At 39.4% G+C, this 24,708-nt stretch overlaps 1 protein-coding gene across 3 annotated transcripts in view; it reads right to left on the reverse strand.

Moving 5' to 3' along the window:
• Nucleotides 1-24,708, reverse strand: part of LOC106592044 (RAB11-binding protein RELCH homolog) — an 88,377-nt gene that overhangs the window by 26,415 nt on the left and 37,254 nt on the right. For all 3 annotated transcript variants that reach the window (XM_082970795.1, XM_082970794.1, XM_045710910.2), the window contains one exon: nucleotides 7,593-7,683. In XM_082970795.1, coding sequence (XP_082826921.1) covers nucleotides 7,593-7,683 — 91 coding nt within the window. The remainder of the gene's footprint in view (nucleotides 1-7,592; nucleotides 7,684-24,708) is intronic.

Below are 24,708 nucleotides of genomic sequence, written 5' to 3' on the forward strand. Positions count from 1 at the left end.
CCTGCAGAAGAAAATCAGCAGAAACCTGGAAATACCATCAACACAAAACTGAATGAGTAACGTTCAATAACCTCTAGGTCATTTTGTTATATAAAGCTAAGTAAATGGGCTACTAAGCTACCAAGCTGCTAGGACAGAACTGACCTGGCTTGTAACTTCAATTAGCACTGAAGTGTGAAATGAGATTTGTGAAATCTCTTGAGCCTAACAATGGCAACAGAGTTTCACAGACCAGGAAACTCAGAATACTAGACATTGAAGAAATGGAAACAACCTCTGTGAATGTGTACAAGTCTGGGACAGTAATGGTGCAAGGCATCCTCTAGCGGTTCCTGCAGGACTTCTACAGGATCTAAGAGAGAGCAGAGCAGGAAAATCTCTCTCTCTGTGATGACTCCCCATCCTGAGTGAGTCTGATCACACCTCTTCAAACTGTCCTGCAGACGAGGATAGCCTGGAGGTGAGAAAGGTGAGGTGTGACAGAGAGCAGGACACGCCCACAGAGAAGCCAGCAGAACCAGCAATTGTGCTCCTTATTGACTCAAACGTATTCCCAAACACAAAGTGGCTCAGCTCTGGTGCCCAAACACTAGGCCTGCCCTGGAGCTGTTGTCAGAGGACAGACTAGGGGCCCCCAGCCACATCATAATTCACACAGGCACAAATGACCTGAGGGTCCAGCAGGAAAGGGTGGCCACAGCACTCAAGGGAGTGATTTAAAAAGCTTATTCCACTTTCCCCAAAGAACAAGTGGTTCCACCACCATGAAAATACATTCATTCACCTTGCCACCATACAGTGGGTAAGTGCAAGCATTTCCCAGGAGTGTTCCTCAAAACCTAATGTCTACCTGGCCCACCATGCCACCCTGGACTTGAACAGCCTTTACGACCACGTCCACCTCTACAAGGCAGCAATCCCAACTAGAGGTCGACCGATTAATCGGAATGGCCGATTAATTAGGGCCGATTTCAAGTTTTCATAACAATCGGAAATCAGTATTTTTGGACGCCGATTTGGCCGATTTTAAATTGTTTTACATCTTTATTTAACTAGGCAAGTCAGTTAAGAACATATTCTTATTTTCAATGACGGCCTAGGACGGTGGGTGAACTGCCTTGTTCAGGGGCAGAACGACAGATTTTTACCTTGTCAGCTCGGGGATTCAATCTTGCAACATTACGGTTAATTAGTCCAACGCTCTAACCACCTGCTTTACATTGCACTCCACGAGGAGCCTGCCTGTTAAGCGAATGCAGTAAAAAGCCAAGGTAAGTTGCTAGCTAGCATTAAACTAATCTTATAAAAAACAATCAATCAATCATAATCACTAGTTAACTATACATGGTTGATGATATTACTAGTTTATCTAGCCTGTCCTGCATTGCATATAATCACTTAGGTACACGTTGCTCCAACATGTACCTAACCATAAACATCAATGCCTTTCTTAAAATCAATACACAAGTATATATTTTTAAACCTGCATATTTAGTTAATATTGCATGCTAACATGAATTTCTTTTAACTAGGGAAAATGTGTCACTTCTCTTGCAACACTGTCAGGGTATATGCAGCAGTTTGGGCCGCCTGGCTCGTTGCGAACTGTGAAGACTATTTCTTCCTAACAAAAGACAGCCGACTTCGCCAAATGGGGGATGATTTAACAAAAGCACAATCTTTGCACGACTGTACCTAACCATAAACATCAATGCCTTTCTTAAAATCAATACACAGAAGTATATATTTTTAAACCTGCATATTTAGCTAAAAGAAATCCAGGTTAGCAGGCAATATTACCCAGGTGAAATTGTGTTACTTCTCTTGCGTTCATTGCACGCAGAGTCAGGGTATATGCAACAGTTTGGGCCACCTGGCTCATTGCGAACTAATTTGCCAGAATTGTACGTAATTATGACAAAACATTGAAGGTTGTGCATTGTAACAGGAATATTTAGACTTATGGATGCCACCCATTAGATAAAATACGGAACGGTTCCGTATTTCACTGAAAGGAAAAACTTTTTGTTTTCGAGATGATAGTTTCCGGATTCGACCATATTAATGACCTATGGCTCGTATTTCTGTGTGTTTATTATATTATAATTAAGTCTATGATTTGATAGAGCAGTCTGACTGAGTGGTGGTAGGCAGCAGCAGGCTCGTAAGCATTCATTTAAACAGCACTTTCGTGCATTTTGCCAGCAGCTCTTCGCTGTGCTTCAAACATTGCGCTGTTTATGACTTCAAGCCTATCAACTCCCAAGATTAGGCTGGTGTAACCGATGTGAAATGGCTAGCTAGTTAGCGGGTGCGCGCTAATAGCGTTTCAAACGTCCCTCGCTCTGAGACTTGAAGTAGTTGTTCCTCTTGCTCTACATGGGTGACTCTGCTTCAAGGGTGGCTGTTGTCGATATGTTCCTGGTTCGAGCCCAGGTAGGAGCGAGGAGAGGGACGGAAACTATACTGTTACACTGGAAATACTAAAGTGCCTATAAGAACATCCTATAGTCAAAGGTATATGTAATACAAATCGTATAGAGAGAAATAGTCCTATTATTCCTATAATAACTACAACCTAAAACTTCTTACCTGGTGTCATGACGTTGCCCTCTTTGGGTTTTCTATGCACCATCCCCCTACCTCTGTCTCCCACACCCAGGCTGCTGTGGTCAGAAGAGGTCGTAAATTCCTATGAGAAGATCCTGCCTCATGGCCTCAGTATAGAGAGAGTTTTCATAGACCAAACAAAGGAATTCTTCTACCTCACAGAACTTGACAACCGAACAATATTCAGGTTCTGGAGAAGGTATAAAAGATCGGTGAAGAATCCAGCTACGAACTTGTCCGCTTGGTACAATTTTGTGAAACTCATGAGAGAAAATACAGGTTAAAAACATTAAAAACTAAATCATGAAACTGAATCAATGCAGCCGCACCCGCTCTGCTCTCTAACCCCAGACAGTCCCTGACAAGTATCTGATATGGATTGAGATTGTGTTTTAGAAGTCAAATTACTAAAATACTACATGATAAAACAAACGGGACACGTCTATTTTTAATGTGACATTACGATACAAATTACTGTACATCTTACTAATCTTTAAAAAAAAAATTATCTTTGTGTTCTTCATCCAGATTGTAAAATAACAAATTATCTTATTGAGTGTACCTATCTTATGTTTGTGCATATTACCATTGCGCCGTTTATATAATAGCCTCAGTTATGAGACTTACATCTAATGGTTGTATAAAATTAATTAATAAGGATGTAGCTATTTGGGATATGATGGGATGCTATGTAATGATGTTAATGTGAGAGAATTGTATTTCTGTTTAAAGTTTCACTAAGTCATGGGCACGCCCCCATGAACAGACAGGGCCTGGCGTCATGAGACAGCCTTTTCCTGCTATTCCGAATAAAACCCCCCACCTTGGTTTTCTATCAGCAGACCGAGCTTACCTCACTTACGAGATGGCTAAAGGTTGGAGACCAGCATTCCTCTTTCTGAACTTTAACCATACCACGTGGTTAAACTCTTAGACTATCGATACCAACAGAATAAGAACAAGTATTTGATATTAATTACTAGTCTGCAGCTAGGAATTCGGTATCATTGAACACGAAGAGCGACAACCGCCATTCTATAACAACATGAATGTCACTCTGAACTATCCTAACAGAAACAGAGAGAGAGGCAGAGAGAGAGAGGCAGAGAGAGAGAGAGAGACAGAGACAGAGAGGACAAACTCTCCAACAGAAACAAACTTTTCAACAAAGATCCGACGACACACTGAGCGTAAATATATATATTGATTGCAATTATTCCCGAATGAGTGAGCATTAATGTGCAAAGGATTAGCATTTCAATTGTTATAATTATCAACACTGTAGTGACTTCTCAGCCTCCCCCACTCCCCTTTTGTCTAACAAGCCGCCATGCCGGTTTAGCCCACTAGGGCACATTCCTCTATCATTTCTTGTAACGATATCTACTGTTTGTTATGCATTTCTGTGAATTACTTAGTAAATCAATTATTTTAAGACAATTGATGTATGGATGACTCAGTGAAGACTGGCTTCGTGCAGATAACCAACAATTTACGACGTTTGGAATGAGACTGACGTGAGGTAAATAAGTCATTAATTCGAAGACTAATTGATCAGATATTAAATATCTGAAAGTTATATTAGGAAAATTATAACTTTGCAATCTGAATATTTTCCTTGGTGCCCCGACTTCCTAGTTAATTACAGTTACATGATTAATCAGGTTAATTGCGTAATAATAATTAGAGAGTTATTTGATAAATATGTCTTCAGTTTTAATGATGACAAAAACACGACACTGGGAATATTGAAGACTCATGTTAAAAGGAACCACCAGCTTTCATATGTTCTCATGTTCTGAGCAAGGAACTTAAACGTTAGCTTTCTTACATGGCACATATTGCACTTTTACTTTCTTCTCCAACACTTTGTTTTTGCATTATTTAAACCAAATTGAACATGTTTCATTATTTATTTGAGGCTAAATTGATTTTATTGATGTATTATATTAAGTTAAAATAAGTGTTAATTCAGTATTGTTGTAATTGTCGTTATTACAAAAAAAGTCGGCTGATTAATCGGTATCAGCCTTTTTTGGTCCTCCAATAAATCGGTATCGGCGTTGAAAAATCCTAAATCGGTCGACTTCTAATCCCAACTTTTGCCAAGACCCTAAAAGACGTCACCCTCAACCGCAGCCCCAGCACCTCACACAGGAGCAACAGAGCAACGGACACTCTGCCATGACCAGCGAGACACCCTCCCAGACCTGCAAGACCCACTCCCGAAGGACCCGCACCCAGAGAACCGATGCCAAGAGAACCTACAGCCAGACCACAGCTTCACTCGGGCTCCCGAGTGGCGCAGCAGTCTAAGGCACTGCATCTCAGTGCTAGAGGCATCACTACAGACCCTAGTTCGATTCCAGGCTGTACCACAACCTGCCGTGATTGTGCGCTGTCCTATGGGACTCCCAATTGGCCCAGCATCGTCCGGGTTAGGGTTTGGCCGGGGTAGGCCGCCATTGTAAATAAGAATTTGTTCTTAACTGACTTGCCTAGTTAAATAAAGGTTAAATAAAATAAATACAAATTTACCAGCCACACCCCAACCAGCTGAGACCACCCCAAGCAAACTCCAGCCACACCCTATATAGCCCCCCCCCCCCAGATCAGACCTATGCCCCTTCTGTACCCCCTGCAGCAAGGACCTCAACCTTGACACATGCCCAGGCCGTGAGCAGAGCAACTGGCCCAACCCCCACTAATACACCTCCCCCCAAGCCCCATCCTGAGACCTATCAGATGCTCAACGTGCTCTGCTCACACCTACTGTAATGGTCCGAGCCTAAACCACAAGAAAACGACACTAAGGAATACAAAGATTTTACTATCTCATGCTGGAATATACCACATACCTTTTGCCTAAAGAGCAGGAACCCAGACTCCATCAAATAAATTGTAAATACAGACATTGTAACTCTACAAGAAACATGGTATAGAGGAGACGAACACACTGTTTGCCTTCTAGGTTACAGAGAGCTGGTAGTACCATCCACCAAACTACCAGGTGTGAAAAAGGGAAAAGACTTAGGGGTTTGCAAATTTGGTATAGAGCAGACCTAACCCACTCTATTAAATTAATCAAAACAGGAACATTTTACATATGGCTAGAAATTAAACCAGGAAATGATCTCAACAGAGAAAAATGTCCTCCTGTGTGCTACCTATATCCCCCCACTTTAATGAAGACAGCTTATCCAAGAGGGGGAGATCGATCATTTCCAGACCCAGGGATATGGACTAGTCTGTGGAGACCTAAATGCCAGAACTGGACAAGAACTCAACACCCTCAGCACACAGGGGGACAAACACCTACTTGGAGGTGACAGCATTCCCTCCCCCATATGCCCCCCTAGGCACAACTACGACAACATAACCAACAAAAATGGGTCACAACTTCTGCAGCTCTGTTGCATACTGGGTATATACATAGTCAATGGTAGGCTTCGAGGAGACTCCTACGGAAGGTACACCTATAGCTCATCCCTTGGCAGTAGCACTGATTACTTTATCACTGACCACAACCCAGTCTCTTAGAGCGTTCATAGTCAGCCCACTAACACACCTATCAGATCACAGCAAAATCACTTTATCTGAACAGAGCAATACTCAAATCATGAGGCGTCAAAGCCAAAGGAACTGCACAAAATGAAGGACAGTAGTGTAGAAACCTACCAAAAAACTATATTAGGCAACAACAAATTCAATCCCTTTTAGACAAATTCCTGGACAAAACATTTCAATTTAATAGTGAAGGTGTAAACCTGGCAGAAAGCCTAATCCGTATATTTGACCTTTCAGCTTCCTATCAAATCTAAAAATGTCAAGCAGACAACCTAAGAAAATGAACAACAATGACAAATGGTTTAACGAAGAATGCAAAAACCCGAGAAAGAAATTGAGAAACCTATACATCCAGAAACATAGACACCCAGAAAACCTGAGCCTACGCCTTCACTATGGTGAATCACTAAAACAATACAGAAATACAGTACGGAAAAAGAAGGAACAGCACGTCACAAATCAGCTCAATGTAACTGAAGAATCCATAGAATCTAACCACTTCTGGGAAAATAGGAAAACACTAAAACAACAACACGAAGAATTATCTATCCAAAATGGAGATGGATAAACCACTTCTCCAATCTATTTGTCCCTATAACAAAGAACAAAGAACAAACAGCAAAAACATATACATGATCAAGTACAAATCTTAGAATCAACTATTAAAGACTACCAGAACCCACTGGATTCTCCAATTACATTGAATGAACTACAGGACAAAATACAAACCCCGATTCCCACAGGGGGGCCAGTACAAAAAAAAAAAAAAATGTATTAAATGTATGCATTCACTACTGTAAGGCGCTCTGGATAAGAGCGTCTGCTAAATGACTAAAATGTAAAATGTAATCCTCAACTCTGGCATTGTCCCCAATATTTGGAACCAAGGACTGATAATCCACAAATGTGGAGACAAATCTGACCCCAATAACTACTGTGGGATATACGTCAATTTGGCCTTAGGGTCTGCTATACAAATTGATGGGTGAAAAACATACAATGTTATAAAACCCACATAAACAAACAAGTGTTGAGTATAAATGGTCAAAACACACATTCCATTCCACAGGGCCATGGGTTGAGACCGGGATGCAGCTTAAGTCCCACCCTCTTCAACATACATATATATATATATATCAACAAATTGACAAGGGCACTAGAACAGTCTGCAGCACCCAACCTAACACTACTAAAATCTGAAGTCAAACGTCTAATGTTTGCTGATGATCTGGTGCTTCTGTCCCCAACCAAGGAGGGCCGACCGCAGCACCCAGATCTTCTGCACAGATTCTGTCAGGCTTGGGCCCAGAAAGAAAATCTCAGTAACACAAAAATATTGGTGTTCCAACTAAATGAAGAATATTTTCAGGAAGAAAAGTAGCGAAAGAGAGAGAAAATGAGGAAGGAGAAGTTACCTGTTCCCAGCATTGTGGAAGGAGTTCAGCCTCAACTCTGGTAGGACCAACATGTCTGGCAAACGCCACACAACCCGTTAGGATCATCCGCCTATAGACAAACAGACACAACCTGTTAGGATCAGCTACCTATATACATACAGACAGAACCTGTTAGGATCATCTACCTATATACATACAGACACAACCTGTTAGGATCATCTACCTATATACATACATATAGACACAACCTGTTAGGATCATCTACCTATATACATACATATAGACACAACCTGTTAGGATCATCTACCTATAGACACAACCTGTTAGGATCATCTACCTATAGACACAACCTGTTAGGATCATCTACCTATAGACACAACCTGTTAGGATCATCTACTTATAGACACAACCTGTTAGGATCATCTACCTATAGACACAACCTGTTAGGATCATCTACCTATAGACACAACCTGTTAGGATCATCTACCTATAGACACAACCTGTTAGGATCATCTACCTATAGACACAACCTGTTAGGATCATCTACCTATAGACACAACCTGTTAGGATCATCTACCTATAGACACAACCTGTTAGGATCATCTACCTATATACATACAGACACAACCTGTTAGGATCATCTAGCTATATACATACAGACACAACCTGTTAGGATCATCTACCTATAGACACAACCTGTTAGGATCATCTACCTATAGACACAACCTGTTAGGATCATCTACCTATAGACACAACCTGTTAGGATCATCTACCTATAGACACAACCTGTTAGGATCATCTACCTATATACATACATATAGACACAACCTGTTAGGATCATCTACCTATATACATACAGACACAACCTGTTAGGATCATCTACCTATATACATACAGACACAACCTGTTAGGATCATCTACCTATATACATATAGACACAACCTGTTAGGATCATCTACCTATAGACACAACCTGTTAGGATCATCTACCTATAGACACAACCTGTTAGGATCATCTACCTATAGACACAACCTGTTAGGATCATCTACCTATAGACACAACCTGTTAGGATCATCTACCTATATACATACAGACACAACCTGTTAGGATCATCTACCTATATACATACATATAGACACAACCTGTTAGGATCATCTACCTATAGACACAACCTGTTAGGATCATCTACCTATATACATACATATAGACACAACCTGTTAGGATCATCTACCTATATACATACATATAGACACAACCTGTTAGGATCATCTACCTATACATACAGACACAACCTGTTAGGATCATCTACCTATAGACACAACCTGTTAGGATCATCTACCTATATACATACAGACACAACCTGTTAGGATCATCTACCTATAGACACAACCTGTTAGGATCATCTACCTATAGACACAACCTGTTAGGATCATCTACCTATAGACACAACCTGTTAGGATCATCTACCTATATACATACATACAGACACAACCTGTTAGGATCATCTACCTATAGACACAACCTGTTAGGATCATCTACCTATATACATACAGACACAACCTGTTAGGATCATCTACCTATAGACACAACCTGTTAGGATCATCTACCTATATACATACAGACACAACCTGTTAGGATCATCTACCTATATACATACAGACACAACCTGTTAGGATCATCTACCTATAGACACAACCTGTTAGGATCATCTACCTATAGACACAACCTGTTAGGATCATCTACCTATAGACACAACCTGTTAGGATCATCTACCTATAGACACAACCTGTTAGGATCATCTACCTATAGACACAACCTGTTAGGATCATCTACCTATAGACACAACCTGTTAGGATCATCTACCTATAGACACAACCTGTTAGGATCATCTACCTATAGACACAACCTGTTAGGATCATCTACCTATAGACACAACCTGTTAGGATCATCTACCTATATACATACATAAGACACAACCTGTTAGGATCATCTACCTATATACATACAGACACAACCTGTTAGGATCATCTACCTATATACATACAGACACAACCTGTTAGGATCATCTACCTATATACATACATATAGACACAACCTGTTAGGATCATCTACCTATAGACACAACCTGTTAGGATCATCTACCTATATACATACATATAGACACAACCTGTTAGGATCATCTACCTATAGACACAACCTGTTAGGATCATCTACCTATAGACACAACCTGTTAGGATCATCTACCTATATACATACATACAGACACAACCTGTTAGGATCATCTACCTATATACATCATACAGACACAACCTGTTAGGATCATCTACCTATAGACACAACCTGTTAGGATCATCTACCTATATACATACAGACACAACCTGTTAGGATCATCTACCTATAGACACAACCTGTTAGGATCATCTACCTATAGACACAACCTGTTAGGATCATCTACCTATAGACACAACCTGTTAGGATCATCTACCTATAGACACAACCTGTTAGGATCATCTACCTATAGACACAACCTGTTAGGATCATCTACCTATAGACACAACCTGTTAGGATCATCTACCTATAGACACAACCTGTTAGGATCATCTACCTATATACATACAGACACAACCTGTTAGGATCATCTACCTATATACATACAGACACAACCTGTTAGGATCATCTACCTATAGACACAACCTGTTAGGATCATCTACCTATAGACACAACCTGTTAGGATCATCTACCTATAGACACAACCTGTTAGGATCATCTGCCTATATCACATACAGACACAACCTGTTAGGATCATCTACCTATAGACACAACCTGTTAGGATCATCTACCTATAGACACAACCTGTTAGGATCATCTACCTATAGACACAACCTGTTAGGATCATCTACCTATAGACACAACCTGTTAGGATCATCTACCTATAGACACAACCTGTTAGGATCATCTACCTATAGACACAACCTGTTAGGATCATCTACCTATAGACACAACCTGTTAGGATCATCTACCTATAGACACAACCTGTTAGGATCATCTACCTATAGACACAACCTGTTAGGATCATCTACCTATAGACACAACCTGTTAGGATCATCTACCTATAGACACAACCTGTTAGGATCATCTACCTATAGACACAACCTGTTAGGATCATCTACCTATAGACACAACCTGTTAGGATCATCTACCTATAGACACAACCTGTTAGGATCATCTACCTATAGACACAACCTGTTAGGATCATCTACCTATAGACACAACCTGTTAGGATCATCTACCTATAGACACAACCTGTTAGGATCATCTACCTATAGACACAACCTGTTAGGATCATCTACCTATAGACACAACCAGTTAGGATCATCTACCTATAGACACAACCAGTTATGATCATCTACCTATAGACACAACCTGTTAGGATCATCTACCTATATACATACAGACACAACCTGTTAGTATCATCTACCTATATACATACATATAGACACAACCTGTTAGGATCATCTACCTATATACATACATATAGACACAACCTGTTAGGATCATCTACCTATATACATACATATAGACACAACCTGTTAGGATCATCTACCTATATACATATAGACACAACCTGTTAGGATCATCTACCTATATACATATAGACACAACCTGTTAGGATCATCTACCTATATACATATAGACACAACCTGTTAGGATCATCTACCTATATACATACATATAGACACAACCTGTTAGGAGCATCTGCCTATATACATGCATACAGACACAACCTGTTAGGAGCATCTGCCTATATACATGCATACAGACACAACCTGTTAGGATCATCTACCTATAGACACAACCTGTTAGGATCATCTACCTATAGACACAACCTGTTAGGATCATCTACCTATAGACACAACCTGTTAGGATCATCTACCTATAGACACAACCTGTTAGGATCATCTACCTATAGACACAACCTGTTAGGATCATCTACCTATAGACACAACCTGTTAGGAGCATCTGCCTATATACATACATACAGACACAACCTGTTAGGAGCATCTGCCTATATACATACATACAGACACAACCTGTTAGGAGCATCTGCCTATATACATGCATACAGACACAACCTGTTAGGATCATCTACCTATATGCATACATACAGACACAACCTGTTAGGATCATCTACCTATATACATACAGACACAACCTGTTAGGATCATCTACCTATATACATACAGACACAACCTGTTAGGATCATCTACCTATAGACACAACCTGTTAGGATCATCTACCTATAGACACAACCTGTTAGGATCATCTACCTATAGACACAACCTGTTAGGATCATCTACCTATAGACACAACCTGTTAGGATCATCTACCTATAGACACAACCTGTTAGGATCATCTACCTATAGACACAACCTGTTAGGATCATCTACCTATAGACACAACCAGTTAGGATCATCTACCTATAGACACAACCAGTTATGATCATCTACCTATAGACACAACCAGTTATGATCATCTACCTATAGACACAACCTGTTAGGATCATCTACCTATATACATACATATAGACACAACCTGTTAGTATCATCTACCTATATACATACATATAGACACAACCTGTTAGGATCATCTACCTATATACATATAGACACAACCTGTTAGGATCATCTACCTATATACATACATATAGACACAACCTGTTAGGATCATCTACCTATAGACACAACCTGTTAGGATCATCTACCTATATACATACATATAGACACAACCTGTTAGGATCATCTACCTATAGACACAACCTGTTAGGATCATCTACCTATAGACACAACCTGTTAGGATCATCTACCTATATACATACATATAGACACAACCTGTTAGGATCATCTACCTATATACATACATATAGACACAACCTGTTAGGATCATCTACCTATAGACACAACCTGTTAGGATCATCTACCTATATACATACAGACACAACCTGTTAGGATCATCTACCTATAGACACAACCTGTTAGGATCATCTACCTATAGACACAACCTGTTAGGATCATCTACCTATAGACACAACCTGTTAGGATCATCTACCATATAGACACAACCTGTTAGGATCATCTACCTATAGACACAACCTGTTAGGATCATCTACCTATAGACACAACCTGTTAGGATCATCTACCTATAGACACAACCTGTTAGGATCATCTACCTATAGACACAACCTGTTAGGATCATCTACCTATAGACACAACCTGTTAGGATCATCTACCTATAGACACAACCTGTTAGGATCATCTACCTATAGACACAACCTGTTAGGATCATCTACCTATAGACACAACCTGTTAGGATCATCTACCTATAGACACAACCTGTTAGGAGCATCTGCCTATATACATACATACAGACACAACCTGTTAGGAGCATCTGCCTATATACATACATACAGACACAACCTGTTAGGAGCATCTGCCTATATACATGCATACAGACACAACCTGTTAGGATCATCTACCTATAGACACAACCTGTTAGGATCATCTACCTATAGACACAACCTGTTAGGATCATCTACCTATATACATACAGACACAACCTGTTAGGATCATCTACCTATAGACACAACCTGTTAGGATCATCTACCTATAGACACAACCTGTTAGGATCATCTACCTATAGACACAACCTGTTAGGATCATCTACCTATAGACACAACCTGTTAGGATCATCTACCTATAGACACAACCTGTTAGGATCATCTACCTATAGACACAACCTGTTAGGATCATCTACCTATAGACACAACCTGTTAGGATCATCTACCTATAGACACAACCTGTTAGGATCATCTACCTATAGACACAACCTGTTAGGATCATCTACCTATAGACACAACCTGTTAGGATCATCTACCTATAGACACAACCTGTTAGGATCATCTACCTATAGACACAACCTGTTAGGATCATCTACCTATAGACACAACCTGTTAGGATCATCTACCTATAGACACAACCTGTTAGGATCATCTACCTATAGACACAACCTGTTAGGATCATCTACCTATAGACACAACCTGTTAGGATCATCTACCTATAGACACAACCTGTTAGGATCATCTACCTATAGACACAACCTGTTAGGATCATCTACCTATAGACACAACCTGTTAGGATCATCTACCTATAGACACAACCTGTTAGGATCATCTACCTATAGACACAACCAGTTATGATCATCTACCTATAGACACAACCAGTTATGATCATCTACCTATAGACACAACCTGTTAGGATCATCTACCTATATACATACAGACACAACCTGTTAGGATCATCTACCTATAGACACAACCTGTTAGGATCATCTACCTATAGATCACAACCTGTTAGGATCATCTACCTATAGACACAACCTGTTAGGATCATCTACCTATATACATACATATAGACACAACCTGTTAGGATCATCTACCTATAGACACAACCTGTTAGGATCATCTACCTATAGACACAACCAGTTAGGATCATCTACCTATAGACACAACCAGTTAGGATCATCTACCTATAGACACAACCAGTTATGATCATCTACCTATAGACACAACCTGTTAGGATCATCTACCTATATACATACAGACACAACCTGTTAGTATCATCTACCTATATACATACATATAGACACAACCTGTTAGGATCATCTACCTATAGACACAACCTGTTAGGATCATCTACCTATATACATACATATAGACACAACCTGTTAGGATCATCTACCTATATACATATAAGACACAACCTGTTAGGATCATCTACCTATATACATACATATAGACACAACCTGTTAGGATCATCTACCTATATACATACATATAGACACAACCTGTTAGGATCATCTACCTATATACACACAACCTGTTAGGATCATCTGCCTATAGACACAACCTGTTTGGATCATCTACCTATAGACACAACCTGTTAGGATCATCTACCTATAGACACAACCTGTTAGGATCATCTACCTATAGACACAACCTGTTAGGATCATCTACCTATAGACACAACCTGTTAGGAGCATCTGCCTATATACATACATACAGACACAACCTGTTAGGAGCATCTGCCTATATACATACATACAGACACAACCTGTTAGGAGCATCTGCCTATATACATGCATACAGACACAACCTGTTAGGATCATCTACCTATATACATACAGACACAACCTGTTAGGATCATCTACCTATATACATACAGACACAACCTGTTAGGATCATCTACCTATAGACACAACCTGTTAGGATCATCTACCTATAGATACAACCTGTTAGGATCATCTACCTATAGACACAACCTGTTAGGATCATCTACCTATAGACACAACCTGTTAGGATCATCTACCTATAGACACAACCTGTTAGGATCATCTACCTATAGATACAACCTGTTAGGATCATCTACCTATAGACACAACCTGTTAGGATCATCTACCTATAGACACAACCTGTTAGGATCATCTACCATTATACATACATATAGACACAACCTGTTAGGATCATCTACCTATATACACAACCCGTTAGGATCATCTACCTATAAACATACATATAGTCACAACCTGTTAGGATCATCTACATATATACATACATATAGACACAACCAGTTAGGATCATCTACCTTTATACATACAGACACAACCTGTTAGGATCATCTACCTATAGACACAACCTGTTAGGATCATCTACCTATAGACATATAGACACAACCTGTTAGGATCATCTACCTATAGACACAACCCGTTAGGATCATCTACCTATAGACACAACCTGTTAGGATCATCTACCTATATACATACATATAGACACAACCTGTTAGGATCATCTACCTATAGACACAACCTGTTAGGATCATCTACCTATATACATACATATAGACACAACCCGTTAGGATCATCTACCTATATACATACAGACACAACCCGTTAGGATCATCTACCTATATACATACATATAGACACAACCTGTTAGGATCATCTACCTATATACATACAGACACAACCCGTTAGGATCATCTACCTATATACATACATATAGACACAACCTGTTAGGATCATCTACCTATATACATACATATAGACACAACCTGTTAGGATCATCTACCTATATACATACATACAGACACAACCTGTTAGGATCATCTACCTATAGACACAACCTGTTAGGATCATCTACCTATAGACACAACCTGTTAGGATCATCTACCTATAGACACAACCTGTTAGGATCATCTACCTATAGACACAACCTGTTAGGATCATCTACCTATAGACACAACCTGTTAGGATCATCTACCTATAGACACAACCTGTTAGGATCATCTACCTATAGACACAACCTGTTAGGATCATCTACCTATAGACACAACCTGTTAGGATCATCTACCTATAGACACAACCTGTTAGGATCATCTACCTATAGACACAACCTGTTAGGATCATCTACCTATAGACACAACCTGTTAGGATCATCTACCTATAGACACAACCTGTTAGGATCATCTACCTATAGACACAACCTGTTAGGATCATCTACCTATATACATACAGACACAACCTGTTAGGATCATCTACCTATAGACACAACCTGTTAGGATCATCTACCTATAGACACAACCTGTTAGGATCATCTACCTATAGACACAACCTGTTAGGATCATCTACCTATATACATACAGACACAACCTGTTAGGATCATCTACCTATAGACACAACCTGTTAGGATCATCTACCTATAGACACAACCTGTTAGGATCATCTACCTATAGACACAACCTGTTAGGATCATCTACCTATAGACACAACCTGTTAGGATCATCTACCTATAGACACAACCTGTTAGGATCATCTACCTATAGACACAACCTGTTAGGATCATCTACCTATAGACACAACCTGTTAGGATCATCTACCTATAGACACAACCTGTTAGGATCATCTACCTATAGACACAACCTGTTAGGATCATCTACCTATATACATACAGACACAACCTGTTAGGATCATCTACCTATAGACACAACCTGTTAGGATCATCTACCTATAGACACAACCTGTTAGGATCATCTACCTATATGACACAACCTGTTAGGATCATCTACCTATATACATACATATAGACACAACCTGTTAGGATCATCTACCTATATACATACAGACACAACCTGTTAGGATCATCTACCTATAGACACAACCTGTTAGGATCATCTACCTATAGACACAACCTGTTAGGATCATCTACCTATAGACACAACCTGTTAGGATCATCTACCTATAGACACAACCTGTTAGGATCATCTACCTATAGACACAACCTGTTAGGATCATCTACCTATAGACACAACCTGTTAGGATCATCTACCTATATACATACATATAGACACAACCTGTTAGGATCATCTACCTATATACATACATATAGACACAACCTGTTAGGATCATCTACCTATATACATACATATAGACACAACCTGTTAGGATCATCTACCTATATACATACAGACACAACCTGTTAGGATCATCTACCTATATACATACAGACACAACCTGTTAGGATCATCTACCTATATACATACAGACACAACCTGTTAGGATCATCTACCTATAACATACAGACACAACCTGTTAGGATCATCTACCTATATACATACAGACACAACCTGTTAGGATCATCTACCTATATACATACAGACACAACCTGTTAGGATCATCTACCTATATACATACAGACACAACCTGTTAGGATCATCTACCTATAGACACAACCTGTTAGGATCATCTACCTATAGACACAACCTGTTAGGATCATCTACCTATAGACACAACCTGTTAGGATCATCTACCTATAGACACAACCCGTTAGGATCATCTACCTATATACATACATATAGACACAACCTGTTAGGATCATCTACCTATATACATACAGACACAACCTGTTAGGATCATCTACCTATAGACACAACCTGTTAGGATCATCTACCTATAGACACAACCTGTTAGGATCATCTACCTATAGACACAACCTGTTAGGATCATCTACCTATAGACACAACCTGTTAGGATCATCTACCTATAGACACAACCTGTTAGGATCATCTACCTATAGACACAACCTGTTAGGATCATCTACCTATAGACACAACCTGTTAGGATCATCTACCTATAGACACAACCTGTTAGGATCATCTACCTATAGACACAACCTGTTAGGATCATCTACCTATATACATACAGACACAACCTGTTAGGATCATCTACCTATATACATACATATAGACACAACCTGTTAGGATCATCTACCTATATACATACATATAGACACAACCTGTTAGGATCATCTACCTATATACATACAGACACAACCTGTTAGGATCATCTACCTATATACATACAGACACAACCTGTTAGGATCATCTACCTATATACATACAGACACAACCTGTTAGGATCATCTACCTATATACATACAGACACAACCTGTTAGGATCATCTACCTATATACATACAGACACAACCTGTTAGGATCATCTACCTATATACATACATATAGACACAACCTGTTAGGATCATCTACCTATATACATACATATAGACACAACCTGTTAGGATCATCTACCTATATACATACAGACACAACCTGTTAGGATCATCTACCTATATACATACAGACACAACCTGTTAGGATCATCTACCTATATACATACAGACACAACCTGTTAGGATCATCTACCTATATACATACAGACACAACCTGTTAGGATCATCTACCTATAGACACAACCTGTTAGGATCATCTACCTATAGACACAACCTGTTAGGATCATCTACCTATAGACACAACCTGTTAGGATCATCTACCTATAGACACAACCTGTTAGGATCATCTACCTACAGACACAACCAGTTAGGATCATCTACCTACAGACACAACCAGTTAGGATCATCTACCTACAGACACAACCAGTTAGGATCATCTACCTACAGACACAACCAGTTAGGATCATCTACCTACAGACACAACCTGTTAGGATCATCTACCTACAGACACAACCTGTTAGGATCATCTGCCTACAGACACAACCTGTTAGGATCATCTGCCTACAGACACAACCTGTTAGGATCATCTGCCTATAGACACAACCTGTTAGGATCATCTGCCTATAGACACAACCTGTTAGGATCATCTGCCTATAGACACAACCTGTTAGGATCATCTGCCTATAGACACAACCTGTTAGGATCATCTGCCTATAGACACAACCTGTTAGGATCATCTGCCTATAGACACAACCTGTTAGGATCATCTACCTATAGACACAACCTGTTAGGATCATCTACCTATAGACATACAGACACAACCTGTTAGGATCATCTACCTATAGACATACATATAGACACAACCTGTTAGGATCATCTACCTATAGACACAACCTGTTAGGATCATCTACCTATATACATACATATAGACACAACCTGTTAGGATCATCTACCTATATACATACATACATATAGACACAACCTGTTAGGATCATCTACCTATATACATACATAGAGACACAACCTATTAGGATCATCTACCTATATACATACATATAGACACAACCTGTTAGGATAATCTGCCTATAGACACAACCTGTTAGGATCATCTAACTATATACATACATATAGACACAACCTGTTAGGATCATCTGCCTATAGACACAACCTGTTAGGATCATCTACCTATAGACACAACCTGTTAGGATCATCTACCTATAGACACAACCTGTTAGGATCATCTACCTATAGACACAACCTGTTAGGATCATCTACCTATATACATACAGACACAACCTGTTAGGATCATCTACCTATATACATACAGACACAACCTGTTAGGATCATCTACCTATATACATACAGACACAACCTGTTAGGATCATCTACCTATAGACACAACCTGTTAGGATCATCTACCTATAGACACAACCTGTTAGGATCATCTACCTATAGACACAACCTGTTAGGATCATCTACCTATAGACACAACCTGTTAGGATCATCTACCTATAGACACAACCTGTTAGGATCATCTACCTATAGACACAACCTGTTAGGATCATCTACCTATAGACACAACCTGTTAGGATCATCTACCTATAGACACAACCTGTTAGGAGCATCTGCCTATATACATACATACAGACACAACCTGTTAGGAGCATCTGCCTATATACATACATACAGACACAACCTGTTAGGAGCATCTGCCTATTTACATGCATACAGACACAACCTGTTAGGATCATCTACCTATAGACACAACCTGTTAGGATCATCTACCTATAGACACAACCTGTTAGGATCATCTACCTATAGACACAACCTGTTAGGAGCATCTGCCTATATACATACATACAGACACAACCTGTTAGGATCATCTGCCTATAGACACAACCTGTTAGGATCATCTACCTATATACATGCATACAGACACAACCTGTTAGGATCATCTACCTATAGACACAACCTGTTAGGATCATCTACCTATAGACACAACCTGTTAGGATCATCTACCTATAGACACAACCTGTTAGGATCATCTACCTATAGACACAACCTGTTAGGATCATCTACCTATAGACACAACCTGTTAGGATCATCTACCTATAGACACAACCTGTTAGGATCATCTACCTATAGACACAACCTGTTAGGAGCATCTGCCTATATACATACATACAGACACAACCTGTTAGGATCATCTGCCTATATACATACAGACACAACCTGTTAGGATCATCTACCTATATACATGCATACAGACACAACCTGTTAGGATCATCTACCTATATACATCTACAGACACAACCTGTTAGGATCATCTACCTATATACATACAGACACAACCTGTTAGGATCATCTACCTATAGACACAACCTGTTAGGATCATCTACCTATAGACACAACCTGTTAGGATCATCTACCTATATACATACATACAGACACAACCTGTTAGGATCATCTACCTATAGACACAACCTGTTAGGATCATCTACCTATAGACACAACCTGTTAGGATCATCTACCTATAGACACAACCTGTTAGGATCATCTACCTATAGACACAACCTGTTAGGATCATCTACCTATAGACACAACCTGTTAGGATCATCTACCTATAGACACAACCTGTTAGGATCATCTACCTATAGACACAACCTGTTAGGATCATCTACCTATAGACACAACCTGTTAGGATCATCTACCTATAGACACAACCTGTTAGGATCATCTACCTATAGACACAACCTGTTAGGATCATCTACCTATAGACACAACCTGTTAGGATCATCTACCTATAGACACAACCTGTTAGGATCATCTACCTATAGACACAACCTGTTAGGATCATCTACCTATAGACACAACCTGTTAGGATCATCTACCTATAGACACAACCTGTTAGGATCATCTACCTATAGACACAACCTGTTAGGATCATCTACCTATAGACACAACCTGTTAGGATCATCTACCTATAGACACAACCTGTTAGGATCATCTACCTATAGACACAACCAGTTATGATCATCTACCTATAGACACAACCTGTTAGGATCATCTACCTATAGACACAACCTGTTAGGATCATCTACCTATATACATACAGACACAACCTGTTAGTATCATCTACCTATATACATACATATAGACACAACCTGTTAGGATCATCTACCTATATACATACATATAGACACAACCTGTTAGGATCATCTACCTATATACATACATATAGACACAACCTGTTAGGATCATCTACCTATATACATATAGACACAACCTGTTAGGATCATCTACCTATATACATATAGACACAACCTGTTAGGATCATCTACCTATATACATATAGACACAACCTGTTAGGATCATCTACCTATATACATACATATAGACACAACCTGTTAGGATCATCTACCTATAGACACAACCTGTTAGGATCATCTACCTATAGACACAACCTGTTAGGATCATCTACCTATAGACACAACCTGTTAGGATCATCTACCTATAGACACAACCTGTTAGGATCATCTACCTATAGACACAACCTGTTAGGATCATCTACCTATAGACACAACCTGTTAGGATCATCTACCTATAGACACAACCTGTTAGGATCATCTACCTATAGACACAACCTGTTAGGAGCATCTGCCTATATACATACATACAGACACAACCTGTTAGGAGCATCTGCCTATATACATACATACAGACACAACCTGTTAGGAGCATCTGCCTATATACATGCATACAGACACAACCTGTTAGGATCATCTACCTATATGCATACATACAGACACAACCTGTTAGGATCATCTACCTATATACATACAGACACAACCTGTTAGGATCATCTACCTATAGACACAACCTGTTAGGATCATCTACCTATAGACACAACCTGTTAGGATCATCTACCTATAGACACAACCTGTTAGGATCATCTACCTATAGACACAACCTGTTAGGATCATCTACCTATAGACACAACCTGTTAGGATCATCTACCTATAGACACAACCTGTTAGGATCATCTACCTATATACATACAGACACAACCTGTTAGGATCATCTACCTATATACATACATATAGACACAACCTGTTAGGATCATCTACCTATATACATACAGACACAACCTGTTAGGATCATCTACCTATATACATACATATAGACACAACCTGTTAGGATCATCTACCTATATACATATAGACACAACCTGTTAGGATCATCTACCTATATACATATAGACACAACCTGTTAGGATCATCTACCTATATACATATAGACACAACCTGTTAGGATCATCTACCTATATACATACATATAGACACAACCTGTTAGGATCATCTACCTATATACACACAACCTGTTAGGATCATCTACCTATAGACACAACCTGTTAGGATCATCTACCTATAGACACAACCTGTTAGGATCATCTACCTATAGACACAACCTGTTAGGATCATCTACCTATAGACACAACCTGTTAGGATCATCTACCTATAGACACAACCTGTTAGGAGCATCTGCCTATATACATACATACAGACACAACCTGTTAGGAGCATCTGCCTATATACATACATACAGACACAACCTGTTAGGAGCATCTGCCTATATACATGCATACAGACACAACCTGTTAGGATCATCTACCTATATCATACATACAGACACAACCTGTTAGGATCATCTACCTATATACATACAGACACAACCTGTTAGGATCATCTACCTATAGACACAACCTGTTAGGATCATCTACCTATAGACACAACCTGTTAGGATCATCTACCTATAGACACAACCTGTTAGGATCATCTACCTATAGACACAACCTGTTAGGATCATCTACCTATAGACACAACCTGTTAGGATCATCTACCTATAGACACAACCTGTTAGGATCATCTACCTATAGACACAACCTGTTAGGATCATCTACCTATAGACACAACCTGTTAGGATCATCTACCTATAGACACAACCTGTTAGGATCATCTACCTATAGACACAACCTGTTAGGATCATCTACCTATAGACACAACCTGTTAGGATCATCTACCTATAGACACAACCAGTTAGGATCATCTACCTATAGACACAACCAGTTAGGATCATCTACCTATAGACACAACCAGTTATGATCATCTACCTATAGACACAACCAGTTATGATCATCTACCTATAGACACAACCTGTTAGGATCATCTACCTATATACATACATATAGACACAACCTGTTAGTATCATCTACCTATATACATACATATAGACACAACCTGTTAGGATCATCTACCTATATACATACATATAGACACAACCTGTTAGGATCATCTACCTATATACATACATATAGACACAACCTGTTAGGATCATCTACCTATATACATACATATAGACACAACCTGTTAGGATCATCTACCTATAGACACAACCTGTTAGGATCATCTACCTATAGACACAACCTGTTAGGATCATCTACCTATAGACACAACCTGTTAGGATCATCTACCTATAGACACAACCTGTTAGGATCATCTACCTATAGACACAACCTGTTAGGATCATCTACCTATAGACACAACCTGTTAGGATCATCTACCTATAGACACAACCTGTTAGGATCATCTACCTATAGACACAACCTGTTAGGATCATCTACCTATAGACACAACCTGTTAGGATCATCTACCTATAGACACAACCTGTTAGGATCATCTACCTATAGACACAACCTGTTAGGATCATCTACCTATAGACACAACCTGTTAGGATCATCTACCTATATACATACATATAGACACAACCTGTTAGGATCATCTACCTATATACATACATATAGACACAACCTGTTAGGATCATCTACCTATAGACACAACCTGTTAGGATCATCTACCTATAGACACAACCTGTTAGGATCATCTACCTATAGACACAACCTGTTAGGATCATCTACCTATAGACACAACCTGTTAGGATCATCTACCTATAGACACAACCTGTTAGGATCATCTACCTATAGACACAACCTGTTAGGATCATCTACCTATAGACACAACCTGTTAGGATCATCTACCTATAGACACAACCTGTTAGGATCATCTACCTATAGACACAACCTGTTAGGATCATCTACCTATAGACACAACCTGTTAGGAGCATCTGCCTATATACATACATACAGACACAACCTGTTAGGAGCATCTGCCTATATACATACATACAGACACAACCTGTTAGGAGCATCTGCCTATATACATGCATACAGACACAACCTGTTAGGATCATCTACCTATAGACACAACCTGTTAGGATCATCTACCTATAGACACAACCTGTTAGGATCATCTACCTATAGACACAACCTGTTAGGATCATCTACCTATAGACACAACCTGTTAGGATCATCTACCTATAGACACAACCTGTTAGGATCATCTACCTATAGACACAACCTGTTAGGATCATCTACCTATAGACACAACCTGTTAGGATCATCTAC

This window comes from Salmo salar, chromosome 29 (genome assembly GCF_965601325.2).
Source record: "Salmo salar chromosome 29, fSalSal1, whole genome shotgun sequence".
NCBI classification, from domain to species: Eukaryota; Metazoa; Chordata; class Actinopteri; order Salmoniformes; family Salmonidae; genus Salmo; species Salmo salar.